The following is a 27,666-nucleotide window of genomic DNA, read 5'->3' as shown; positions in this document are numbered from 1 at the left end:
GCCACAAAGGACAGTTTCTTAGGAAAAAAAAAATCTGACCCCTCTGTTTTTACAATCATTCGTGTAGATACTTCCAAACAGTTTCGGTTTTTCACAGGCATGGCTTATAAAACTCTCAGATAAACACAAGACCATCATCATCGCTTTGTTTATTTGCTCTCATCTCCCAGAGTTTTCACCAGGTGATCTTTTTAAAAACAACACACTGCTCTTTGCCTTTGTTTTCTCTAACATCTATCTATGTATCTGGGCCAAAAGGCAAGGCGAGAGTGTTTAGTTTATGTTTTCTTTAAAGCCCTGCTGTAAGAAAAGAAAAAATGATGGTGATGGTCCTTGAAGCATTTGTTGGTATGAGACTGAGATTAAGATTTGCCATGGTTTGTATTATATAGTCAGCAAACTCTTTTCTAGACTGTTCTACTTGTGGTAGTTATGTGTCGAACAAGTGAACTTTTACTCTTATGTTACAACAATATGGCTGATGACAGGTTTGAAACAATAAACACAATTGCTCTCCATCTCTCTCTCTTCCATGTAAACTATTGATTAAGTAGAGGCTAATAACTCTCTTACACGATTCAATCTATATATATAATGTGCGTCTCATTTATCATACAAACTCAAAAGTGGAATTACAGAACATAAGACAGAGTTTAGGTCATCATATCATCATCAATGCCGAGTCACTATCCTCCCACACAGAACGTTTCTGTCCAAAAAAACAAAGAGGTTTAAGTCAGTGTCTATGATCAGAGTCTATCAAGGTTTTGTGGTGTATACACTCACGATAAACACCCGTGGTGATTCGACTGTTGCTTCTTCTTTTTCTTTGTCTTGTCCTTTTGTTTAACCACCGGTTTGATCACTTCCTTGATTGCGGAATCAAAAACAGCTTTCACATTCTGCAAAATGTTTAAAACTTTCAACGCCTAGAGAGTTGGTCCCAGACTATGCAGTCGAGTCATATGTAAATGAATCTATCATATAATTACCTGTTGAGTTTTTGAGCTACACTCAATGTAATATGTTGCACCTATTAGCTTACGCAACTCCTCTCCCTGTCACATCAAAACGTCTACTCATACACACACACAAAGCCTTAAAAGAAGGAATTATATGAAAATCTACAGTGGATACTGAGATCAAACCTGTGCAGTAGTTACAGGGGATAGTCCAGGATGGTCAGCCAGATAATGCTTATCCTCACGGAGATCTACATTGATGTACCAAGAATCATAAATACATGTTGAAACAAATGCAGAGGCAAAATGCTCATCGGTTTCTTACCTAATTTGGTACCGACAAGAACTAATGGAACTCCTGGAGCAAAGTGTTGGAGCTCAGGGATCCACTGAGACTCAACAAAAAGATTGATAATATAACATTAGACATTTTCCTTTATTGAGTTCAAAAGAGAGACGAGATGAATCAAAAACCTTTTTAAAAACATTTTCATAGCTAGCTCTGCTAACCAATGAGAAAGACAAGACGAAAACATCTGCTCCTCTGTAACTTAAAGGCCTTAGTCTGTTATAATCTTCTTGCCCTGCAATACAAAACACAAACCCAAACTGAATCATGTCAACGCAACAGTCTTCAAATCAACCAAAACAAAAGAACTTGTCATAAGGATATGAATGTTGGTACCAGCAGTATCCCATAGCCCTAAGTTCACAGTAGTCCCTTCAACTACAACGTTTGCACTGAAGTTGTCAAAAACCGTTGGTACATAGTCCTGTTACAACAACCAATTCACAGTTTGCATAAATCAACTCAAGGAGAAGATTGTTAGGAGAAAGAGAACACAAAGCTGGACTTAACACCCAAAAACCTGGATCTTTAGTACATGCATAATCTCTAGTAAAGGAGCTAACTTTAAATTGCACAGATGAATTCTAAGAACGTTTAAGCAATTGGGAAACTAAAATTTGACAAACCCAGAAAGGTTTTCACTAAAACATTCTGAAGAATCCAGAGGTTGTTAGGAGAAACACAAAAAGCTGAAAATTTTGGATCTTAGTCCATGCATAATCCCTATAAAAAGGAGCTAACTTTGAATTATACAGATGGATTCTAAGAACATTTAAGCAATGGGGAGCTAAAATTTGACAAACCCAGGAAGATTTTCAGTGAATTGGAGACATTTCTGGGAAAAAAGATTGGAACTTTCAAGTGAATCTGAGAAACCCAGATGAGATTCTTGATCAAAATCTCAGAGAGATGTAATTGATGAACTACTCACAGTAGGGAATTTGTTGCTGGTGTAGCAGATGAGCATACAGGTTTTACCAACGGCGCCGTCACCAACAGTTACACATTTGATGAACTTTGAAGCACTTGAAGCCATTCTTCTTCTCTACAACCAATCACAACAAGAAGAAATAAAACAGAGAGAGAGATGAAATGAGGTGATTACTTTAATATAAGAGGAGTGAGATAATTAAATATAATGTGTTTAAAATGGGTGTTTGTTGGGGCTTTGTTTTGAGGAGGAGCGGTGAACTCACATGATGATCCATCTTTTGCTTCTTCAGTTAATGACACAACACCAGTTGTTACAATGCATCTTATTGTGCCACGGTAATAAACATTTATACTGTACTTGTCCCCATGTATAGCGGTAGTACCGTAGTAGCTTCTATGCAGTCTTTAATAATAGTCACGTTGAGGCAACAGTGACAAGTCAAGATGGCTGATGTTATCATTCATATGTGTGTAGATTATCATGTACTGGTTGAATACATGTTTTGCTATTTTTTCTTGTGTGTTTATGGGCATGTGAAACATTATAGACATAAGGACATCTTAATTATTTAGTCTTTCAATACGAGTATCTAGTAGATATAATACTAATATTTTTAATTTAATTAATAATTAAATTTTAATCTATAAAACAAAACTAAATTAATAATAAGTTTACATGTGTTAAAATGGTATCTCACCATTTGTTGAGTTTCGTATGAAAACACTCTTTCTATTTTTCTAAGTTTTTTATTTTCTTTTTGTTAGTTATTTTGGTGAAAATTTCATGTGAGAGCAACAATGAGAATATCATAATCTACTATAAGTTCTATGTGTATAAAAATTCAGGATTTTTTTATAATTAAACAAAACAGTTCTATAGAAAATCACTGAAACCATCATTTCAACAAATATTTTATAAGCAAGATGATTAAATTCTTGTTTCTGTGAAACTATAATTATGAATATAATGTTACTATAATTATGAATATAATGTTTATAGTTAAATAGAAAAACAAATAAATGGCATTGTATAATAGTATTGTATACAACTTTATACATAATATTTTTTTATTTTACTTGTATAAAATGGCCTTTATTGTGTGACCTGTGTTTTCAGAAACTTTATCCTGGAATTTACTCCATAATATAATGTAGACTCGACCAACAAGAGTTCGTTGGCAACAACCAGCAACAAAAATTCAAGATTCACAAATGATCATAGCAACTTTTGTATTTTGATAATCGATCATTCTTAATCTTACCAAATAATTCATTTTTTGTTTGTTAGTAGATACATATTGTAGAGTTCCTTTTTTTTGGACATAGAGTTCTGCTTTAGAAAAAGTGTTGTTAATGGATACTACATGTGTTTATATAATGATTTATAGGTGGATGTTGGGGATCCAAACCTTGTGAGGACATCTACCAAAAGCCCCTATAGATCAATGATTAACAAAGTTATATATATACTTATAAGATAAGTTACTGGAGTAATACATACGACTATAATATTTCGACTGTCAACAAAAAAAATATATATATATATATATATATATATCGACGCAACCACCATGATCTGAAAATGTGAAAGTAGGTTAATTACAGAGGTGTTGTTCACAAGGAGGACCACAAGGCTTGTTATTCTCTAGCTATTCCAAAGGTGTATTTAATTTTAGTATTTTACAAGTTCATTCCCACCAAACACTTCCAAAAGATCTATAAAAAATAGCTGACTAATAATACAATAAAATGACAAAGCATGAAGTTAATATGTCAAATCAACATACTGAAACGAGAACTGGTTATCATTAAACCACAAAATGTAATATGCATGTACCTTCTCATATTCAAAATACAGTTTTACAAGTTTTGCTTAATCATGCAGTTTTATAAATCATATGATTCATTAATCACTATAAAAAGGGAAAATGCCATACACAGAAGACCAATGACGTAATTAACATGAAATCCTCCAAAAGAAGAAAGCCTCAAAGGTCACAAAGGGACAATGGGAGCGAAGGTTCTAAATTAAGTGCCTTCAAAAACTTATCAGCGGCCACTATCACCTACTATCAAGTATCAATCACATTTTTCATAATCGATAACTAAATATAAAACTATTAACATCCTCGAGTCAATATGGGCCGCATTGGACTTTCTTTTATATATTGTAATATTATCAAGTTTGTATTGGATCTAATTTGCCCAAGACGACCCGACCCGCATATGAATGGAAGCAAATGTATATACTCTTTCTCTACTCTTGTGCCAAAATAACTCAACTCAGTTGAGGCTATCTATCTTTTCATTTTTTTGGTTCTGAATCAAGGATTATCTGGATCAAATTCTAACTAATACAAAGAAGACAATACCGACGACAAATCTAGCCCCAAATTTTGTAATAAAACCTTCTACGTACCTGACTCCATCTTTGTCAGACTACTAACTTAGTTAACAGCCCCAGGCTATGAATTTATTACTAACCAGAGGTTGAGAAAAACAAAACAATAAAGATGATAGAATTGAACTTATTTCATCATATCATGTTGAACTTATTTCATCATATCCCACCGGCCACACGGGGGTTAGGCTTGTGTCATCATTGATCCGGGTTTAACTTTTTTTTTATCAAAAAAAAAAAACAATTTTCTTGCTAACAAGATTAACAAAAAAGTAGCTAGTTTTAACAGAATGTGAAATAATAAAAATGGCTGCATTAATATGATATGGAATTATGTTTCAGAAAGAATTGAATGCGAATGAAGAGCCGGATGTTGCTCATGCATGGGGTACGAGCAGAGCCAACGGCTTCATGATTCGTATTATAACCACGTGTCACACATTTGTTACCCTACCGACTCAGGTTCTACTGAGTCACAGACTCGCTATTAAACTCCAACTCTTACCGTTTGTTGATAGAACAGAACCCAAAAATAATCCAAATATTAAAAAAAAAAAAACAGAACCAAGAAACCACACCAGAGAAAAATTGCTTCATCAAACAAACAAACTTATCACATAACAGAAGAAAACAAGACACTACAAAAACATATATAAAGAAGATTGAAACATCAACCAAAAGAACAGAAAAATTCTGTAAAAGACAAGAGTCCTTCAAGATAAATAGCAACATGACGGACGCCCACACTGCCCGAACTATCGTCGGAATCATTGGTAAGTCTTCGCGATTTTGTTAACCAAACAAACAAATTATGAGTTCAATCAACAACACAAAACCTTGCTAATCAGTGAGAAAATAAGCAAACTATGGATTATTAAATTTCTTGAATGTTTTTTTTGGTTATAATATGTTCAGGAAACGTGATCTCTTTCGGCTTGTTCTGCTCTCCAGTGTAAGCACATAATAGATCTTTTTTATTTCTGCATGTTGTTATAAATCAGTGCATGCGATGGAATATATTTTATATACTACATGTGAAAACTATGCAGACCAACGATGATAAAGATATGGAAGATGAAATCAGTGTCGGAGTTTAAACCAGATCCGTACGTAGCTACGGTTTTAAACTGCATGATGTGGACTTTTTATGGACTTCCTTTTGTCCACCCCGACAGTCTCCTCGTCGTTACCATTAATGGAACTGGTCTTGTAATGGAACTCGTTTATGTTACCATCTTCTTCATCTTCGCTACATCAGCTATCCGCGTAAGTTTCTAGTTCCTTAATTTGAATACGCATGCATGCACGATAATGCTTTTTTGTAACCATGAAAGATTTGAGATCCTTACTAGATGTCTTACATCATGAGTTATAAGGATCATTGGGAAATATATAAGTGATGGCAACCCTCTACTCTAGAACTAACTTTCAGGTGTGAGTTAGATTGATTATTGGTAATGGTTTCTAATAAGCGTATTTGATCTGTATACAGAGAAAGATCACAATAGCTATGGTGATGGAGTTGATATTCATGGCGGTGGTGATCTTCTGCACATTGTACTTTTTGCATACAACAAAACAGAGATCTATGCTTATCGGGATCATGTGCATTGTTTTCAATGTTATAATGTATGCTTCTCCTTTAACCGTCATGGTAAGCTATTATTCTCACTCATTTCTCTACAATATTAACTAATCTTGTATCCAAAATGCGATCAGCTTAACTTGTTGATGATGATTTGGATAAGCTTATAATAAGAGTTCGTATCAATGACTTATATGTGCGTTCTATTTATAATAAGATCATACAAAAGATTTGAACCATCATATACAATATATTGCTAAAGTTAGCATGCATGACCTAGAGTTAGAAAAATCATGAACAATACTGCAAGAGTCTAGACTAATCACGGATATGCCAAAAACGGTTTCCATCATTGTCTCTTTCGTTTATTTTTTTGTTTTCTTGTGAACTAACATTTAATGTGTTTAATTAACGTGAAACAGAGGCTTGTGATAAAGACAAAGAGCGTGAAGTACATGCCGTTCTTCCTGTCATTAGCCAGCTTCATGAATGGAGTCGTTTGGGTCATTTATGCATGTCTTAAATTCGACCCCTATATTTTGGTAAACTTCATTTTTCACCCCCATGTTCAACTCAGTAGTTATATCTCTTTTTTATAGGCGCTAATATATTGGTTTGTTTCATGAAAAACAGATACCAAATGGTCTTGGATCCCTATCCGGATTAGCACAACTTATATTATACGCAACTTATTATAAAACAACTAACTGGAACGATGGAGATGGAGATAAAGAAAAGCGGTTTACGAATGCTGAAATCGAGCTTGACCGAGCTTGACACTTGCATCTATGGATGCTAATGTCCAGCTTCATCGTTAGGTTAAGAGAGAATCAGAAGAGATGCTAATGAAGATACAACAATGAAGACGAGGAAGCCCCGAAGTTGTAAGATTTTCTTGAGTAGAAAGAAAGAAATGGATTTTTACTTTTTTTTTGTTTGGTTGTAAACTGAAATGATCATAATATTGGCAAGTTCTTTTTTTTTTTGATAAAAATAATATTGGCAAGTTGAATCTACCTACTGTAATTTGTTTTCTGGATGTTTTTATTTGCAAGTGTTTTCAGTAAAAAAATTTTTTTCTTAATGTGTGTGTTTAGTAAAACATCCAAAAATAAACAGAAGGAATATTTAATAAGGCAAGCAAACCAAATTGACTGAGTTTAGTTGTGCAAAAAGGGTTTGACTTGTTTATTAAATTAATGAACATAGATCTATAACTGTTTTCTTACAAGCAAACATCATATATATAAAGTATTTGAGTTTCTTAGTTCCCTTCTTGTCCGAGATGTTGCTTTTCTGTTTCTTCTTGAATCTCCGTGATCTGCAATCTTCCTGATCCATCGCCACCAGATTCAGAGAACTTAGTGACCTTCTGTAACTCATCGCTCACACCCGACTGGTTACTATCACTAGCAGCAGCAGCTACTACTTCTTGGTCTATCTTAGCTTGTGGCTTAGGACGGCGAATGGCCTCGGCTGCTTCTGGCATAACAACTGGAGGCGGTTGCGGAGGAACCCATGATCGCTGCTTCTGGATAGCTGCTGGTTCCATTGTGCTTGTTTCATTTTGGATGCCGATGGAACGTGCTGATGTTGTCTCATACCCGAAATCTCCGGATCTAGGGTTCTTCTGTTGCCACCATGGACCGTTGGAACCCTCTTCTTGCGGCGCTTGACCATAGTCCCATGGCTGAGAATAGTAAGGGATCATCAGTAATCAAATCAGACCAAGATTCATCACAAAGAATGTTGTTTAAGATCAAACTTAAAAAAAAAAAAAAACATTTTAGTTTCTACCTTAGCTTTAGGAGCTATGCGAGGATTTGGTAGCTGTTGGTTTGGATTGGGTGGCATGTCGTTGATCTCCTGTATATCAGTGAAAGTGCGATCATTTAGTCACAATGATTTATAAGGTGTGGTGCAAAAAAAAAGGAAACTGGTTTTCAGTTTACCCGAATGTTTGAAGGCTTCTCTCCTCTCTGGATCATAGACATTATCTGCAACATCACCAGTTTTCAACTAAATGTTAAGACGGTTTACTGGAATTCAACACAAGACTCTGCAGCGAAGTTTAAAAGGTTTCAGAACATTACATCCATGTATGACTTTGGATGAGGGGCCACAGAAGAATCAGCCGGTGGTGCAGGAGGAGAAGTAGACCGTGCTGTATTATTAATTAGTTAGTTAGAGAGAAGAACCTAATAAAATGCAACAGAACAAAATGCACACTGAGCCAGAGAGACAGAGAACTAACCCGAGCGCGTGTCATAATCAATGTTGCTGCCATTTGCATAGGGTCTCTGCATCACATATCAACGTTCTAAAATGTTACCAATAGGACTACACTATCAAGTTCAAATGGAGTCTCTTTCTTTCTTTCATGCTCAATAATAAATTTGTTTTGGAGTTTATTTATTTTTTTGTGGATCATTTACTCTATGCATCAACAATTATTCCAAAACCACTTTCGACCTTAAACTCACCCTTTCTGCTGGAGTTTTGACCAAACCACCATAAACCTCTTGATTGGCTGAATATACTTTGGGGAGGTTGTTGGAATTCCCTGAAAGTAAGAAGTAGAAACAGAACCATTACTCTTCAGAACAAGAATCTTTGACAGTGTCTCTTAAGATCAATCAGAGTCAACTAGAACCTATATGGCTCCTGATACGAGTTACGTTGTAACTGTTCAAAATTGAGATACATGAAGACAAAAAAAAAAAGCTTTGAACACTTACTTTCGAGATAACGGATATTATTGCTCAAGGACTTCATTTCTTGTACTTGGACGCCTAACAGTTGCATCAAGTCCTCAAAATTCTTCCTCTCTGACACGAAACAATGCACAAATTTGGTTTCAGTTGAAGAAACAGAAAGAAAAAAATAATGATAATAATAACATCTACCTTCAGTCTTCGTTTTCATCATTTCCTGACTAACCCTGGCTACATCAGAAGCAGCCGCCGAAGCAGCTCTGGCTGCAGCTACTGCTTCTTCAGCTAAGCTAGGTTTTCCATCAGCTCTCTCCAGAGAATCACTTTCTTCTTCCAACATAATCTTGCGGACCCACGATTTTAATCTGGGGATAAGGGATCTCTGAGACAAGAAAGAAAAAAAAAATCTCAGTTCAGTATGATCTTGATTTTGTACAAGGAAACTAAACACTACAAACTTGCATTCCACATGGAGCATTAAAACACATTCAGCAATCAGTGAACTCCAAAAGTGTTATCTTGGCCTAACCATTCTTTATTGAATGTACTAAGTAGTTCATAACAGAATCATCATCTCAATACGCTGCATATAAATGGAGATAACAAAAAAGGGGTTTCAGATCAAATCGGTACCTTGACAAAAACAGCAGTTCCGGCACCAGAAGCAGCTAATACTCCAATAGCAAGAGCAGCATGGTACCAGCGAAAGCGGGAGAGCAAACTTGGAGGCGGAATCATAACAACGGGAGCAGGTTGCATAGCTTGTATCTGTCCTTGTGGCTGAACATGAGACACTGCTTGCTGCCCATCTGTTCGCAACACAAATATAAAATACACCTCCACAAAAAAAAAAGTCTAGTCATCAAAGGAACATGTCTAGCTTATGTACCTTGACTGGTAACTGTTGTTTGAGAACTTGGAGACGGGTCCTATGGTCAAAAGATGTTTACAAAGGTAAGCCATGCAGCAGGTGAAAGATTATTTCAAATGAACAAAAACAAGAAGTAAAAGAAGAGAGCTTACAGGGACACGGCGGAAAGCCTCGTCAATCTCTTCCTTGGTGAGACCTTTCCTCTCGAGAAACGACCTTCTATGAATCACAGGAGACCCTCTAACTCTGGAGTGGGAAAGGAACTTGATAGCGTTCTGAATCTGATCCTCCCGTATCGGTTCAGAGTTCTTGAAAACAGAGGGCAGAGATTCCTGCTCAGCAGTAACCTCGTTCGTAAGGGGGCTCGTAACCTCTGAAAACAACACACGTGTCAAAAACACCAATAAGGTTTAATAAACAACTTATCAATCACAACAGTATTGAGCAATTCATCATCAGCAATAGTTGAAAAGAGGAAGAGCAGTAAGCTAAGCTAATTCATCGTAAATAGTTCAATCACGCCCGGTTATAGCATCTCAGACAACTAACTGAGAAAATCTATTTAGCAGGGAACCAATAACATCATCACCAGAATCTACAGTGATTGAGTGAAACCTGAAGTTTCATGGGAGGGAGTTGCCATAGCAGCAGCAAGTCAGCTCTCACCGACGACCTTCAACGAATCCAAGCGGCTGCACAAGAGTTAGTAGTGATCGAAGATCCGAGAAGAGAAGAAACAAAAGAAAGAAAAAAACGATGATGATGAGGAGGCGTTGCTCATATCGAGGCCTCAGGACAAGATGGGCCTCAGACTTGATGGGCCTCCATGATTCTTCCTTCTTGGATCGCAGCATGTGATGATGAGCAAAAAAAAACATGACTCGCTCAGCTAGCTAGTGGGTCTTAGAATTTGTGATTAATCCCTGATAATCAAAGATCAAAATACAAAATTAAGTAAATTGAAGATGACCGCATGTGAATCACTAAAACATAAACATTACCACCTTTATTTTGTCATTTTCTTATCTAAAGTCGCATGATGATTATTCTTTCTTTTTTGAATTAATATAAAGGGATTAGATGTTATACTAATAGTCATCATAACACTATGTTTAGGATATTCTTTTCTATAAATAACAAATAATTATTTAATTAAAAAAAAAGTGGCAACATTGTAAAGACAGCATGTATCACTACCATTTAGTACAACGTGTCGTGTCGTTACCTTAATAGAGGTTGGACGGATCTCAGCATAGTAATGTCAAACTACCACCCAATCCATGCATTCTTTCTTCTTCTTATCATCTCTCTCTCTCTTCCTCACTGTTGTTTCTTTTCTCATCATCGACTTGAATTAAAATATAAAAAAAAACAAGTGGATTCTCTTGCAAAAAATATTCACTGATGATGACGCTTAACTCACTCTCTCCAGCTGATTCCAAATCTCTTTCTTCTTTCTTGGATACCTCCAGGTTCAATCCAACCCCCAAACTCCCAGGTTTGGATTCAAAAAATAAAAGCTTCAGTCTTTCCATTGTTAGGCTCTTATGAAAGTATCTTCGAACTTGTGACAATATGACTCGATTCTCTGTAAATTCTTCGCATTTGAACCAATAGTCGTGAGATTTAATTTCAGAAAGTTTGATACTTTTGGGTTAGTTAAGTTCTGAGAGTATGAAAGTTTACATCTTTGGGAGTTGTCACAGGTGGGTTTAGTTTGAGGAAGAGGAATCAAGGGAGAGGTTTTGGAAAAGGAATCAAGTGTTCAGTGCAGCAACCTCCTCCAGCATGGCCTGGGAGAGCTGTTCCTGAGCCTCCTCGTCAATCTTGGGATGGACCTAAACCCATCTCCATCGTTGGTTCTACTGGTTCCATTGGCACTCAGGTTTTGTATCCTTGTTGCTCTTTTGTATCTTATTTTAAGTTTGATTAGGGACATTGTTTTGCATTTTTGCAGTTATTGAGTAGGACCACACAGTAGATTATGCTTATGAGAACTAGGCATTGTTATATTTGTCATGTCCTTAAGATACGGAGTTTGTTGTTGTTGAATCCTACTTACGGAATAAGAACTTACAGAATCTTTTTTCTTGCTCTTCGCCAGATAATTATAGTTCCTATGAGTTAGATTAGGGCATAACTATGCAGTTCTTCAATAGGACCAGTGGAACAGACAGTAGATTGCGTTTAAGATGACCAGGCATTGTTATATTTTCCATGCTTCCAATATATTGCTTCATAGTGATGATACTGACAGTTGTTTTCAATCATTAGAACTTACAGAATCTTGTTTTTTTATATATATATATATATGCAGACATTGGATATTGTGGCTGAGAATCCTGACAAATTTAGAGTCGTGGCTCTAGCTGCTGGTTCCAATGTTACTCTCCTTGCTGATCAGGTACATTAAACCACCTGGAGTCAGTTATATCTCTCACTTCATTGGTAGTAACATAAAGCAAGATATTGTAAACTAGATCAAACCAAAAAAAAAATTGATTCTAGCTTAATTTTTCTTGCCTTAAGTGATCTCAAGAAACACCAATCTTATAGCTCTGGTGACTCTCTTTTGAAATGCAGGTTAAGAGATTTAAACCAGCATTGGTTGCTGTTAGAAACGAGTCACTACTCAATGAGCTCAAAGAGGCATTAGCTGATTTGGACTACAAACCTGAGATTATTCCTGGAGAGCAAGGAGTGATTGAGGTTAGTGCCTTCTTTTTTAAAAGTTCTGATTGTGGTGTGTGGAGTTCTTGCTTATATTCATCAACAGGTTGCTCGCCACCCAGACGCTGTGACTGTTGTCACCGGAATAGTAGGTTGTGCAGGACTGAAGGTAGATATATACTCTATTGTATTTTCATTAGAGCATATGAGTATGAATCTTGGAAGATGATTGTTTATTTTCTTGTAGCCTACTGTTGCTGCAATTGAAGCAGGAAAAGACATTGCTCTTGCAAACAAAGAGACATTAATAGCAGGCGGTCCTTTTGTGCTTCCACTCGCCAACAAACATAACGTTAAGATTCTTCCAGCAGATTCAGAACATTCAGCCATATTCCAGGTATCAAAATTGTGGTTTTGTTGATCGCCATATTATCTTAACTGATAATGAGTGAACTTATTCTTCTTCTTCTTCTTTTATGTTGTTCCTCTAGTGTATTCAAGGCTTGCCTGAAGGCGCTCTGCGCAAAATAATCTTGACTGCATCTGGTGGAGCTTTTAGGTTTGTTCTCTTTTGATAGATTTTTGTTCTTCTTCATTCTCATTTGGTAATTGAAGTTATTTACACTGGATGTTGGGTATAGAGATTGGCCTGTTGAGAAGCTCAAGGAGGTTAAAGTAGCTGATGCATTGAAGCATCCTAACTGGAACATGGGAAAGAAAATCACTGTGGACTCAGCCACGCTTTTCAACAAGGTTAAACATCATTTGCTTTCTCAAACTAATAAGTAACCTTTGATCAAGGTGTAAGGTGTGAGTTATTGAAACAGGGTCTTGAGGTCATTGAAGCTCATTATTTGTTTGGAGCTGAGTATGACGATATAGAGATTGTCATCCATCCTCAAAGTATCATTCACTCCATGATTGAAACACAGGTCTTGCTTTTGAAAATACTGCAATTTCATCTTATGCTTTCAGAAATGAAAAAAATTATTAACTTGTAACTGTTTTGTTCCATAGGATTCATCTGTGCTTGCTCAGTTAGGATGGCCTGACATGCGTTTACCTATTCTCTACACCATGTCTTGGCCTGATAGGGTTCCTTGTTCTGAAGTAACTTGGCCAAGACTTGACCTTTGCAAGTAAGCAGACCACAATTTATAGATATTTCCTCAGTTTAATCAAGTGTTAACCTAAGCTTGGTTTAGAAATTGTTAAACCAAAAGAGGGTTAAGATAGTGTGATTTTTTGGCAGACTTGGTTCCTTGACATTCAAGAAACCAGACAATGTGAAATACCCATCAATGGATCTCGCTTATGCTGCTGGACGAGCTGGTGGTACTATGACTGGAGTTCTCAGTGCAGCTAACGAGAAAGCTGTTGAGATGTTCATTGATGAAAAGTAAGCGTCATCTCAAGTGTTCTTGAAAACGAATTACATTGTTTTTATTTACACTTTCTTTTGTTTGCAGGATAAGCTATTTGGATATCTTCAAGGTTGTGGAGTTAACATGCGACAAACATAGAACCGAGTTGGTAACATCACCGTCTCTTGAAGAGATTGTTCACTATGACTTGTGGGCGCGTGAATACGCTGCGAATGTACAGCTTCCTTCTGGTGCAAGACCAGTTCCTGCATGATACATATTCTTGAAAGGATATTGATTAGTGGAAGTGATTAAATGTGTTGTTTTAACACCGTTTTGGCAAGGATTACATATTCTAAGTTGTACCTAGTGTATAAAAGACCCAAACAAGTCGAGCTGAAACTTTAAACCCATTAAACAAAATGGAACATTATTAAGTCTGTTTCATTTTAAACAGTGTTTTAAAATTTTATTTTATTTAAATTAATTAAAATGCTGTTTTTAGATTTAAGTGTAAACTTTAATATTAGTTGGTACTTCTAATCATTTATATTTCGTAGTACTATTTTTTATTTGTTAAAGTAGCTTTAATTAATTTAATTTTGTGGAAAAGGAAATATAAATAAATATTAACTTTTTGATAGATATGCAAAAAAACTAAACATCATATAGTTTGAAATACATGTAGTATTATATTTTAGTGATTACAGAGAATAAATTTGGATTAAGAAAACTAATCAGGATCGTTTCATCCCCTATATATTAATCCTGGAACATTACAACATGTTTTGTAGCCACGTGTCATCACTAGGATGATTCTCAGAAATCCTTAAAAAAATATGTTGGTCCATATAAATATATATTATACTTTTTATTAAACTAATTATCATATTAATTAATAGTCTTCAATTATTTCCTTAAATAAAAGCTACGTAAGTTTACTTCCTTAGATAAAAGCTACAAAATTACCTAATATGATTAACGTATATATAATAATTAATGATTACAAATCAAAAATATTTGATAAAAAAATTTGTATCCTCTACATTTTATTTTAATTAATATTATAAAAAAATCACTTAAACATATTTTAAATAATAGATTTTTCACATATGTTATATTTTGAATTTTTTAAAACGTCTATAAATTACCAAAAATTGTAAGATGTTATTAAGATGATATTTTTTAGAACAGAACATGATCCGAAACGAAATATTTTGGATATCGAATATATCGAAACCAGATTTATATACTTAAATATATTAATTTTTTTAGAATTTAATATCTAAAAGAAAATTAAAGATATATAAAATGTTATTAAGTTGTCCAAAATACTTGAAAATATTTACAAATAGTTAAAAGTACATGATTAAAATAGTTAAATGATATTCAAAATACCAATACTTCAAATATCTATTGATTTCTTATCTGAATATTGAAGCTAACCAAATTTTATGTTAAGTTTAAGTATTTTAGCTTGCATTATACACATTTATATGTTATAAATATTTTTTTATTTTTATATTTTGAGAAATTTAAAGTATATACGAATTTTATTTTTTTAAAAATAAAATGAGTTATCTGAGTTCAAATCCAAACCGAACCCGCAGATCCGAACCGGATTGAACTCACAAAAAATCGAAATATAACTGAACCGAACCAAACTAAACTGAACCAAATGGTATCCGAATGTCCACCCAGAATCAAATGTAAAAAAAATCTTGATAACAAGATGCATTCTAATTGTAATATTTCAATACAACATATTTTAAAAAGCTTACCCCGCGCATGGCGCGGGTTATCATCTAGTCTTAAAGTAAAATAAAGACTATATTACCTAGTCCCAACCCAAAGCTAAAATCACTATGAATAATTTTAACTTGTAATCCATATCTTGACATTAGATTAATAAGATATTTGGCAAATACAATTTCAAAACAACAAGAACGTTGTTTGTTATTTTGAAATGGTGATGTTTGTATAGATCTAATTCACATTTTAATTTTAGTTAAATGTCGATTTGAAATGATTTATAGTTTAATATCAATAGTAAACTAATTACTATCATGGTCTTTGGGTTTTTAGATTTCGAACTTTAGAAACATGGGAATATGTCTCAAACTAATATCTTGTGAGGAATTAAATTTGAAATTATTATTTCTAAAATATATAAAATAGAAGGAATAATTTTAACTTGTAAGTCATAAATAAAATATATCTTGACATTAGGTTAATAAAACGTTTGGAAAAATTAATTTCAAACAACAAAAACGTTGCTTGTTATTTTGAAATCATGATGTTTATTATGTAGGTATTATTAACAAGTATACTACGATGTTTCAGAAAGAAATATACTAGGATAATCATATGATAAAAGCATGTGAGTTTTCATTAGTCGTAATTTGAAAGTCATTTTTTCATAATGTAATTTCTTTTTCATTTGTGTTATCAATTTACTTCAGTTTTAAAGGATCGATGAACTATTTCTCCACGAAAAATATTATATAGTATAAGGTGAATTTCAAACTATCATTTATTCTATGTATAGTCGAATTGATAGCTCACAATTTAATTTCTCATGTCTTTATAGTTTGAAATCTAAAAATCCATAAACCATTATTGATCTGGAAATTATAAAACATTTTAAATCAACATCTAACCAAATTAAAACTCAAATTAGATCCATTATGAATTAAGTTCATTTTCATTGATAAGATTTTGTATAGATCTAATTCAAATTTTAATTTTAGTTAGATATCGATTTAAAATGATTTATAGCTTAATATTTGAACTTATTGATTTGTATTTGATTAGATGTTTCATTAAACAGACAACTTTTACTATTGGTAAAAGAGTTACCAGTAATGAAAATGTGAAAACCATTGTAGTAAACATAAAACACCAGAACCGAATGTATATAGTTTGTTTATTTTTAACATTTAGAAAATCTATAGTTCCAAAAGAAATTATATAGTTCCCGAATGAATAGTTTAGTAGTGGATTCCACCAAACATGTTTAAACCAAATGTCAACTTCTTTTCTGAATACACATTTTGTATGTGGCTGAGATGACTCTTACCAATAATGTGAACACGAATTTCTCTTTATAGAAACTTAAACAAGATCTCAAGGTAAACCAAATCATTCAGTATATCCACCTAAAGTGTTTTCTAATCAAAAATTTAATAAATCCATATCTAAAGTACATTCTATTTCACACGTCAAAGGACCACCACTCTTCTCTGTCTAAACTAAAGAAACATGAAACACTTATCCAAGTTCTGAACACATGCATGTAGTCTGAATATAATTGGATTGTTATAATATATCATTAGGTGGGTAAAAGATGTTTAGCCCAACTATATGGTGATTTAGTGGTAGTGCAAAAGACTGATCTATTTGTGTTTTGGATTTAAGCTATGTTTAGTAGGAAGTGTTATTTTAAAAATCAGAATTTCTCAAAATTGACTTTTGAACTTAAGGTTTTATATATAAAAACAAAATTTCCGAATAGAATGTATAAAATAGTCTCCATAACAACAATCATACATACCACCAAAACTTTACATCTAATCCAAACCGACACATGGAGGTTTATAATATAAAAAACTATTCAAAAACATGCACTTTCTCGCCTAACACTCAAGATTATCTCAGCAACCAAAAGAAAAGGTTTTGAGAGAAAATAAAAATAAAAAGTCCAGAAAGAAAGAAAGAAAGAAAAAGAAACCGAAGCCCACTTAAAGTCCGCGTCTTCGATTGCTGTCTCTTTCAAGAAAGAGCCACTGTCACCTTTTAAAAAGGCCGTAAATGACGACTAAGCCCATTAACATTTTTCAATATTCCCATCATATCCTTATTAAACGGCACAAACGTCCGCCGTTTCGTCTCCTCGCTTACCTCTCCGACTACCTTGGACGACGGCTCTTCCTCTTCACCGTTCCCTTCGCTGCTGCTTCTCGCGTAGAGAAGACTCCGAAGCTTCCACCGTTTCGAGAGTCCTACGCTGCTGCTTTTCTCGTCACCGCCTTTTGGTGTCCACAGGCAGTAAGTCTCCGGCGGCACGCCGTTGAGATCCTCCTCCGCCTCCGAGGAAGAATCCGACGTCGTATCTCGCTCCTCGCTCATTAGTTTCCTAAGCGCCGGTCTACGACGTCGTGGGAGAGTACTACTCTTAGGCGGAGACACCAGAGCATTTTCAGCTCCACCACCGTAGGGATTCGACGGACGGATCTTACCGTCGTAGAAAATCTCGTCGGCGCTAGCGACGGGGTGGAAAGACGTGCGGCTGGGACAGTCGAACTCAAAATTATCATCGTCGTCGCCACCGTGGAAGTTGAATTGTTGGTCTTGATCTCTGAGTTCCTCGACGACTCGGGCTGCAATTGCGGCGATGTCTAAGGCGGAGGAAAAGCTGTCGAAACTAGGAGAGTTGGGGGAATACGAAAGTAACCGGCTAGTCTGCATTTCCGACAGATGTTGGACAGTTTTGTCTGAAAACGTCAAGAAAGTTTTGTCTGAAAACGTCAGAGAGAAAGATGGTACGCATACGCTCGAATATATATATACGGGAAAAATATTTGTATTTTTTAATTATTCACGGAGAAGAGAAAAAAAAAACAAATTCGTATGATTACATTAGAGCCAAAATATCTTCTAAAGTTTAAGGGCTTTTTAGGGAATAACCAAAAAAAAATAGAAATTAGATTTTTAGAGAGAAGTTTAATGGGCTTTTTTTTAATTAAATTAAAAAAAGGTTATTGATCTAACAAGGAGCGTAATGACCACTAAACCAGGAATGCTTAAATTTAATGGCCAAATGATAAGTCTTCGATTTTAATTCAAGTGATATATTAGTATTTAGAAAAGTATAACCTGAATGAAAAAAGTGTAAATACTTATCTTCTTCGATGTCACGTTTAATCACGAGGTGATGAAACAAACTTGTCTGTTCAATTATTTTTCTTTACGTAACATTTGATTATTCAAATGTTTATATGATGTCACTGAAATGACGTATGTAAACTTAGGTTAGAGAAGTATGCTTAGGATTATAGTTCTCAATTTATCCTCCGTTGATTCCATGTATAGTAATGAACAAAGAGTGAATTAATGGCCGACCAAAAAAAAGAGGCGATAGATCAAGGGAATAAATCTCCTTCAGTTCCTCGACATTCTATCAATTTGGTTAAGGTTAACCATTGTAACTCTCCAAGCTCTACTTTGACAACCAATATTCATCCACAATTATTAATATAATAACTTCGAGAACTATCATCAATGGCGGCGCCCAGGACCAACACATCCAAGATTATGTCCGGTTTGTACGGTGCCTCACTTCTTTGTCTGCCCACCGTATCCTCCATCTTCCTTCCCGAAGCATTAATGATCAGTTTAAACCTCCTACATGTAGTGTCAAATAAACATAACCTCCCGCCTATGTATATCTACTAGCACTCTCAGCGGGACTGAAATAATATTCCTCTCAAGTTCCTAGCGTATGTCTGTATCCAAATTAATTTTACTAAATGGTTGAACAAAGTACATTTGTTTCTATAATGTTCATGAACCAAATAGTATTATGTGAAATGTTAATTATCTTAGAAACAAGAAAAAGAACTGATAGCATGCGAAAGGAAAGAGAAACAGAGAATTACATATGCTGAACGAACGTATTATATATAGTCATTTACATACATTCAAATCAAGTGTACATGAATCAAATACTTCACAAGATTCCCACCAATGTGTGTATCTTTGTACATTATTATAACTATTATATTTGTCATTTTTGATCGTATATGTAGCTTAATAATTAATCAAAATTTTAGATTATCCTTCATGTAACATACGATCGATTGCTGCAAAAAAGTAAGAAATTGGATCAAGTTAGCAGAAAAATATTATCACTAAACACTAAGTATAATGTATATATGTATACTTTTCACGGTTAATTTAGAGAAAATAAAGAGTTAGGAAGCTTACGAGAAGGCAGAGAATGATACAAGCAGCTGCACCTGGGAACAATGCGTACCAAAAATTCAAGTGATGGAACTTCGCTCCATCTATGAACATTAATGGTAAGCTCGCCGCTGTAATTTTTGTTTAGTTATTTGTCAGATGAATTAGAACATAACTTAATTAACCGCTCTATTAAAACTTAAAAATTTTGAAATCATTTATATAAATAATCGAGACAATATAATTTACCAGGAGGATGGTTGGCTCGAGCAATGGCCATAAAAGCTATGGAAGCGGCGAGAGCTACGCTCCGGGCGAGCCAGCCTGGCCCAAAGACGGAGAACGCTACCACTCCAATCGCAGCACAGCCTATTTGAGCCAAAAACATGTTGTATTTCTGAAAAATATAAAGTAAACAAGACATTACCATCAACTAATAATTAGTTAAGTAATAATGTAATAGAAAGACATAACTACTACTAGCATTCAAAGTTGCTATTTTAAAATGATGTAATGCCACCTCTCCAATTTTAGCATGATGTGATGGCACACCTAGGTTGTGACTTGACACATGAAAGTAAATATTAGGTGGAACTTGTTATCTTCAATAGTCAGAAACAAAATAGTGGATCTCTTTAGTTTTTATGTCTTAGAAAAGTAGAAGCATAAGAACAAAACTTGAGGACTTTTATTTAAACCAAGTTTGTGGATATTATAGAACTACGTTCTACTTTCCACTATAGCGATTCCTCACTATTGTGTTGTTTAGACACCATTCGAACCCTAGTTAAAAGCTTATTCTGGTGTTTGCATTTTGGCAAAAAAGAAGCGTTTGTGTTCAACCGCTTGTTATGATTATATTGCTACCTATACGTATATGTGTAAAAGGGGTTTATGGATTACCCGAGCAGCAGGAGCAGAAGGAGTGGTGAAAAGAATGGCGGATACGGCACCAAGTGGTGCAACTGACATTGAAATCCCCTTTGAAGATATCATTTGATCCATTTTTCCCAATATTGCCATTGCCGCAAACGCTCCTATTCACATACAAGATTAATTAATACCAACTAACAATTTGTTGTATTTTTCATCAACCAAATTGGTGATTTTCCTAGTAAATGGGAGTATATGTCTAGTTGAGACTTAATTAGTTGAATCTATCTGACTCTTTAATTGGATTCCGCTGGAGTCAGACTAAGTTCAAACCAGAGGTAAGTAATATAATATTAGCTGACACTACTATTTCATATTTGTTGGACGAAGTCAGCTATAACCTTTGAATAATAGGACCTATGTATCAGCATAAGGTTTTAATTAAAAAGCAGGACATAAACATTAGCTTGACTATTTATACACATATTTATTTTACTATTCAAGTATATACTTTAACAATCAAATAATCTTTGGATATATTTATCTCAAAATACTACTATTATATTTCTGTCTTTTACAAAGAAGCTATTTCCCTAACCAATTAAATTTATCTAAATTTCTAGCTCACGCTTATTTCTTCATTATCATGAAAAACCATACCCTAATTTCAAGGTAAATTCGAGAAAATGGGGTCACGCTCTAAAGACAGGTCATAAACGACCATTTGGCTGCAGGAAGAGACACACCTCTCTCCAATTATTTAAATCTCTCCTCATCTTCTGGTCAGGTCAGGAGATAATATTATTCATTAATTTTATAATTTATATGCTTTTTATGTGTACCTTTTCTCTACTCCTAATTAGTTAACTAATTAATTTCGTTTGTTCTCAACTTTTATACCCTAATCGCCTGTTTTTAGTTCTTCTGATCTAGAAACAAAACGCATTAGTGAAACCTATAACCCAACATCATTTGACAAAACAAACGATGATCTTAATTAGTTAGTCATTAGCATTTATATTTTTCTTAAGTAATCCACATACCAGCTGCAGGCCAGATGACATCACTCAACAATAGAGGCGTCGCCACCGCCTTCTTATCTGGCTTCCAAGATTCCCACGACGACGGAGCCGTCAAGTTTCCCGTCGAAGACACCACCGTGCTTACTCGCCGCCTACGGCTCAAAACCTCCGGATCCCTCGTTAGGCTTAAGGATTTAAATACAAAGCATCTACTATAAGTAGAGAACCCGAGAAAATGCTGGCTCATAGCGGCGGCAACCATTGCCGGAGATCTCAAAGCCGCCGTCGTAGTAGGGCTCCGACGAAGAATATGTAAGCCAGCTGGAGGAGGTAGTGGCGTTACCGGAACCATAGCCATGGTAAATAGTAGCTTGAGGTAGAGGATTATTTATAAGAAAAATACTCTTCTTCTCTGTCTCCTTCACCAATAGGAGAGGCCGAGAGGGACAAGTGATTAGCATCTCTTTTATATATATGCACGCAGCACATATGTGCATACTATTAACTATATATATGATATTAGCAAATACTTGAATACCTAATCACAAATCTATCCGAGAGCGATGGAGATCGATTTTAATATATAGTAAATACATTATGCTAACTACAATACTCACGAAGTAACTCATCGAAGCCTCACTTAAAACAGATTTATATAACTAATTTTTTTAACTTAAAAAAAATTAAGCTTGATCATGTGCAGGGCTGGGCATTTTATCCGTTAAATTTGATTCGATTCGTTATCCGTTGCTATTCGATTCGAAAATTCCGAATATCCGTAAGCTTTCGAAGCAAAGCAAATACTAAAATTCAATATCCGTCAAAATCGAAGCAAATCACAAATATTAAAATTTTGGGAAGCGAATATCCGATCCGATCCGTCAATATATAAATACATGTATATTTTGATTATACTTAAAGTTTTAAATGTATAAAATTATATAATTATTATTCTAATATATTATTTGATAGATTCTATTCATATTATTACTTATATAAAAGTATTACATAAAAGGAAGAGAAAATATTTACGATAATTATAATTTTTTTTTAAGTTTTGTGTTATTATAATTTTAACTAAGTTTAAAAATTTACAAAATATGAAGATTCATTGCTTTTTTTAATTTTTATCTTTTATATCATGCAAAAAATATATTTTACAAAACAAATTTGTATCAAATTTTTAAGATTATTTGTATTAATCAAAACAAATGAGAGATCCGTAAGTATCCGCGAATATCCGCAAATATCTATTTATTTTCCGGATATCCGTTTTTCCGAATATCCGTATTTTTCCGAAGCAAAGCAAATCGAAAAATCAGATATCCGTAACATTCGAAGCAAATCACAAATACCTTCAAAAACCCGAATATCCGATCCGTGCCCAGGCCTAATGTGCATGCTGATTGCCTTTGTTTTTTTACCTTTTAATTCCTCACACACATATATATGTAGGAATATATATATAGTGGTATTAATAAGTTCACCGTCATGGTCGTAAAATCTATTAATAATTGTGGAGTACAGTTTGCAATTAATTCATGCAAAAAAAAAGTATAGGTCTCTCTTAATATATAGTTTTCATAATTTAGGAATCTCAAACTAAAGTCCAAACTTGCTTTTATACGTGAGCTGAGTTTTCGCTAGAGCATCATTAACCCTCAAATCCACTAAAGGTTTCTTAAAATTCTTTTTTTTTTCTTTTTTTTGGCTGATTAAAAATAAAAATAAAAAAATGCACCAGTAAAATCCACAAACAATACAAAAAATCCACCACAATCGGTTTTTATTTGGCCACTTTTGTAACCGGTTTTTGGCATTATACCCGTTGATGGTGGTCTTAGGTTCATTACTTTGATTATAACTAATTACTCTCACAAAAACTGATTACTTCTGTAAAATGATATCAATTTTATCTCTTGTGCAACTATGTTAATGGATTGTTGAAAGAAAAAAAAAACTATGTAAATGGATATCATATTATCAATAAGAATAAAAATATTACCTATTGGTGTTTACGGTAAATTTTCTGGTCACATTAGAGAGGAACTATTTTATCTTTGTATGAAAGTGTGTAAGCAACTAGCAAAGCGAATAGGACAAAAAAGCGTTGCCCTTTTAGGAGGTGATGGGGCTTGAAGATGGACGCAGAAAGACTCTACCATTAAACGAAAGGTCATTTACTCAGAGATGATAACATTTAAAAATTCCAGAAAATAAAAATCAAAACTTTGCTGAGTCTAATACATTTTTCTTTAATTAATTCTATGCATTTTATCTCATAAGATTAAACCCAATTTTTCTTTTTATCATAAACCCAAAATTATTATGCTGACAAATACCAAATTTTTAACACAAATTTATTTACATTCAGGTATATTAGATTATTTTTTTAAACAGTAGGCTTAAACATCTTACAATAAAAGTGCAGTCCACTAAATGGTCTCAAATCTCTCCTCTGCTTCAAATGTAACATTTCGTTAGAAGTGCACAAGCGCAATGCACCTCAATGATCATTCATCACCATTCTGTAAACCGTACCAAACCCTCCTGAACCAACAATGTCTTGTTCGTCAAGAGACTCCAGCTTCTCAATCAGCTCACTAGATGAGTACGGAAGATCTCCATGGAATGTGATCAGCTTTTTGCTTGTCTCACAAGGTTATTTCTGTTTCTTGACTTCTGTGTACTTTTTCACTGTTCTTTCTTTCTTTGGGAGCATCCAAACCCATAGGAACACAACAATCACAATAAATGCAATAGCCATTGTAGACATTGCACCTATCAAGATTCCTTTGATCAAGTGTGACGACCTCTTTGGAGGATCTGTTAACATTCCGAAAATAGAAAGTTTAAGACAAAAGGAAGAGATTGAGTGTGTGTTTTTTATAACAAGAACTTGCCTGATTCATCATCATCACTTTCTGCATGAGGTAGAACAACAGGGAACCCCATTGATGATCTACATGGCTTGTGAATTTGCCGACCACAAAGATCCATATTACCAGTGAATTAACCATACAGACACATAACATTAGCACAAGATTTTTGTCTGAAAGTTCTTGATCGTGTATTAACTCACGATTCAGCTCCAAATCTGCTTAGAACTCCTATATCAGGGATATCTCCATAGAAGAAGTTGGTTGACATGTTCCTGAACCAAACAAACAGTTCAAGAACACTATACATTAAAGAGACAGAGATCTTCCACTAAAGGCTGAGGCTTTTGTGTGTTCCTGAATGCTAGGAGATATGATCCCTCTTAGTTGCATATAACGTAAGTTTCTGCATCAAAATAAACAATGCAGATTCAAAGAAAGAAGGTAAAGATTGAGAATGTGAAAAGAAAAGACAGAGTGAGAAGTTGTTACATTGAAACAACTCTTTGGTCTTGAGGATTACAGGAGACACCAGTCCAAGAACAAGGAGACTCATCTGAATCTGTCCAGTTCTCTAGAGAGTTTCTAGTATCATTCAATCCACTTTTCAACTCCAAAAGAGCAAACCCTACAAGATTCAAAGCTCCAATTTTATTACATTACTAATAAACAAGTTGATCGAATCTCAGGTTCCTCATTAACCACAACAAAAGCCAAAAACTTTAAAGAGAGAGAGAGAGAGAGTATATACTAACCATCGAGAGTGAGAGCAGAAGAGTATGAAACGAAAAGGGCAGCTGCAGAAACTACTGAGAAGACCCAATTCAAGAAACCCATTTCTCTGGTTCAACAGATTTCAAGTAAATTTGAATCTTCTTTAGTTCAAATTCAAAGAAGAAGAGAAGTCAAAAGATGATAGCTTTATCCTCAAAGGAGTGCCCTCACTCGAGGATGGATAACGAATGGTGATTGGGGGGTGTGAGTACTAACTCAATGATGAAAAATTTAGAGACTTTTGTTTTTCCTAGAAAGAATTTAATTTAAATTAATCCTGTTCTTTTTGGTTCTTCCCTCTTCTTCTTGAGCTAAGTGAAAGCAGAGATTTTTTTGAAAAATCTGTACTTCTTGGAGAGAAGAGAGATAGCGAGTTTGTAAATCAAAACACTCGAGAGTACATTTTGTGAAATCTACTCGCTAATGATTCAATGAAAATGAAAGTGATTAAAGTTAGAGGTGTACACAAGACGCGAGTGAAAAATATCTGGAAAACCATGTCGTTTTCTGTTGTATTTACTTTTGTCTTGAGCTGCATTGAAACACGTGTCTTGTGTCTTGTCTGAGACCAAAATCTAGAGACTTTTTACACTTTCAATAATCGCAGATAGCAAAACCAAGAAAGATGATTGATTTTGTATTGACCGGTTAGACCAAAACCGGAACATTCAAGTGGATTTTCTGTTTTATTCATACATTAATTAAGGGGGTTACAAACGGACAGTCGATAATGATAATGGACTATAGCACATGATTTTTCCTTTCTTTTGAAGTTTTTTTTTTTGAAGTTTTAAATCACTTAATGAAACTACTTACGTGAAATTCATAGAGTTTGGGCTTTAAAATTATTATTTGGAATAGTTGGGTTTTCAATTTGACTTGACATTTGGGCCAGCTGTTAGTATATAAACCCATTTTAAATTATCCAACTGAAATATTGGACCAAGATAAACAGATCATCATGTAGGGAAACAATCTGGTTAGATTTGTACCTTTTTTGTGAAAAAGTAAATGGATCATAAGCAACTCAATTTTACTATTTAAGATTCTTCTTCAATTAAATTTTCTTTCTTCAGTTTCAAATAACTTTACTTTTGTTCTGCAAAACAATTTTTATATCGACAATAAAGCTGATCTAGCCTACACATTTTTTGTGCATTTCCGTTTCTACACAGTAAACAATAATATCAATCATCAAAATACGGTAAAACCTCTGTAAATTAATAATGTTGTGATTATACCAAAACTATATTTTTATTAATTTATAGAGATTATTAATTTATCGAGATATTAATTGAACCAAAAATTCAATTGGAGACTATGAAATTATATTAATTTATAGATTATTAATTTAAAGAGGTTATACTGTAGTACTTGAAATATTTTTGCTATAGATGATCTTGTTTTGGTTATTTTAAATATTGAAAAAGATCTCTTAACTGGTTTTGGTATTAAAACTTTTATAAATTTGTATTAACATATATATTTTTAGAAGAAAAAAATGGAGTCTAGTATAATTTGACATCAATTATTCTTTTTAGGTTAGTTATCCACTTGGAAACAACGGGTTCATGTTTTTCAATATTGATTCGTAATCCACAACTCTTCCTTTTATTTATTTTATTCTTCAGACAAATCTTAGAATCAATATTAATGATACATTACGCATAGGATTAAATGATACTTTGTCTATCGTCATGATCATTTTTGTCAAATGATACGGACTTTCTTGCTGCTGTTACCAATTACTAACTACGTTCGTCAATATTTCTATCTTATCTTAATATGCGTTATTATCATGTTTCTGGCATATTTTACTACTGTTTTTATAATAACAAGAAAAATATTTATTCTATTACTATAAATATAGATTACTATTTTATAACATTTTATATGTTCTTCTGCTCTTCATTTTGCGTGAATTTAAAGCTGTTGATAATGACAATAGACATGCAATTTAGTACTCCCTCTGTTTCATTATAAGTGTCGTTTTAGACTTGTGCACACGAATTAAGAAATCATTTAATTTTGCATATTTTCAATATAAAAACATCATTACCGATACAATTCAACCAATAGAAAAATAGAATGAAGAATAAAGTTAATAAATTTTGTATTGAAATTCTAAAACGACACTTATTTTGCAACGAAAAAAATTCTCTAAAACGACACTTAATATGAAACGGAGGGAGTAAGAGATTGCATGTACAATTTTTTAATTTGTTGGAATTATACAAACACATGTAAGTGATGCTCAAATTCTGAAGACTAATACATCAGACTTTATTTTTTTCTTTTTGAAAGAATG

The 27,666-nt window shown here is 34.0% G+C and overlaps 7 protein-coding genes across 7 annotated transcripts; 2 read left to right on the top strand and 5 right to left on the bottom strand.

Annotated features, from left to right (window-relative positions):
- Positions 1-528: 528 nt before the first annotated feature.
- On the bottom strand, positions 529-2,607 carry LOC108826155 (rac-like GTP-binding protein ARAC10). The gene is made up of 9 exons (XM_018599537.2): positions 2,508-2,607; positions 2,243-2,356; positions 1,648-1,735; positions 1,437-1,546; positions 1,288-1,351; positions 1,149-1,213; positions 993-1,058; positions 787-902; positions 529-709 (listed from the first exon to the last, which is right to left on the bottom strand). Exons 1-9 carry the CDS (start codon positions 2,517-2,519, stop codon positions 673-675), a joined length of 672 nt encoding a protein of 223 aa, XP_018455039.1. The 5' UTR covers positions 2,520-2,607; the 3' UTR covers positions 529-672.
- Positions 2,608-5,181: 2,574 nt separating this feature from the next.
- Positions 5,182-7,236, top strand: LOC108823351 (bidirectional sugar transporter SWEET5-like). Its single transcript, XM_018596532.2, has 6 exons — positions 5,182-5,418; positions 5,561-5,597; positions 5,695-5,911; positions 6,138-6,299; positions 6,653-6,772; positions 6,864-7,236. The coding sequence occupies exons 1-6, from the start codon at positions 5,376-5,378 to the stop codon at positions 7,005-7,007; spliced, it is 723 nt and encodes a 240-aa protein (XP_018452034.1). The 5' UTR covers positions 5,182-5,375; the 3' UTR covers positions 7,008-7,236.
- Positions 7,237-7,342: 106 nt separating this feature from the next.
- Positions 7,343-10,547, bottom strand: LOC108823350 (peroxisomal membrane protein PEX14). Its single transcript, XM_018596530.2, has 12 exons — positions 10,431-10,547; positions 9,968-10,188; positions 9,834-9,873; positions 9,578-9,753; positions 9,137-9,326; positions 8,969-9,058; positions 8,714-8,793; positions 8,485-8,530; positions 8,324-8,394; positions 8,183-8,227; positions 8,028-8,096; positions 7,343-7,920 (listed from the first exon to the last, which is right to left on the bottom strand). Exons 1-12 carry the CDS (start codon positions 10,456-10,458, stop codon positions 7,495-7,497), a joined length of 1,482 nt encoding a protein of 493 aa, XP_018452032.1. The 5' UTR covers positions 10,459-10,547; the 3' UTR covers positions 7,343-7,494.
- Positions 10,548-11,080: 533 nt separating this feature from the next.
- Positions 11,081-14,296, top strand: LOC108823825 (1-deoxy-D-xylulose 5-phosphate reductoisomerase, chloroplastic). Its single transcript, XM_018597108.2, has 12 exons — positions 11,081-11,313; positions 11,522-11,700; positions 12,133-12,219; positions 12,399-12,524; positions 12,592-12,654; positions 12,733-12,882; positions 12,977-13,044; positions 13,127-13,238; positions 13,313-13,417; positions 13,503-13,624; positions 13,738-13,884; positions 13,955-14,296. Exons 1-12 carry the CDS (start codon positions 11,220-11,222, stop codon positions 14,121-14,123), a joined length of 1,422 nt encoding a protein of 473 aa, XP_018452610.1. The 5' UTR covers positions 11,081-11,219; the 3' UTR covers positions 14,124-14,296.
- Positions 14,297-17,332: 3,036 nt separating this feature from the next.
- On the bottom strand, positions 17,333-18,440 carry LOC108825712 (uncharacterized). The gene has a single exon (XM_018599056.2). The coding sequence runs from the start codon at positions 18,314-18,316 to the stop codon at positions 17,645-17,647; it is 672 nt and encodes a 223-aa protein (XP_018454558.1). The 5' UTR covers positions 18,317-18,440; the 3' UTR covers positions 17,333-17,644.
- A 1,049-nt stretch (positions 18,441-19,489) lies between these two features.
- Positions 19,490-22,281, bottom strand: LOC108823487 (uncharacterized). Its single transcript, XM_018596707.2, has 5 exons — positions 21,727-22,281; positions 20,714-20,847; positions 20,060-20,207; positions 19,835-19,941; positions 19,490-19,710 (listed from the first exon to the last, which is right to left on the bottom strand). Exons 1-5 carry the CDS (start codon positions 22,061-22,063, stop codon positions 19,669-19,671), a joined length of 768 nt encoding a protein of 255 aa, XP_018452209.1. The 5' UTR covers positions 22,064-22,281; the 3' UTR covers positions 19,490-19,668.
- Positions 22,282-24,064: 1,783 nt separating this feature from the next.
- Positions 24,065-25,789, bottom strand: LOC108823488 (probable leucine-rich repeat receptor-like protein kinase At5g63930). The gene is made up of 3 exons (XM_018596708.2): positions 25,340-25,789; positions 25,077-25,212; positions 24,065-24,990 (listed from the first exon to the last, which is right to left on the bottom strand). The coding sequence occupies exons 1-3, from the start codon at positions 25,419-25,421 to the stop codon at positions 24,894-24,896; spliced, it is 315 nt and encodes a 104-aa protein (XP_018452210.1). The 5' UTR covers positions 25,422-25,789; the 3' UTR covers positions 24,065-24,893.
- Between the last annotated feature and the right edge of the window lie 1,877 nt (positions 25,790-27,666).

Source organism: Raphanus sativus, chromosome 9, assembly GCF_000801105.2.
Source record: "Raphanus sativus cultivar WK10039 chromosome 9, ASM80110v3, whole genome shotgun sequence".
Taxonomy (NCBI): domain Eukaryota; kingdom Viridiplantae; phylum Streptophyta; class Magnoliopsida; order Brassicales; family Brassicaceae; genus Raphanus; species Raphanus sativus.
This window is presented reverse-complemented; position numbering and strand designations above follow the sequence as displayed.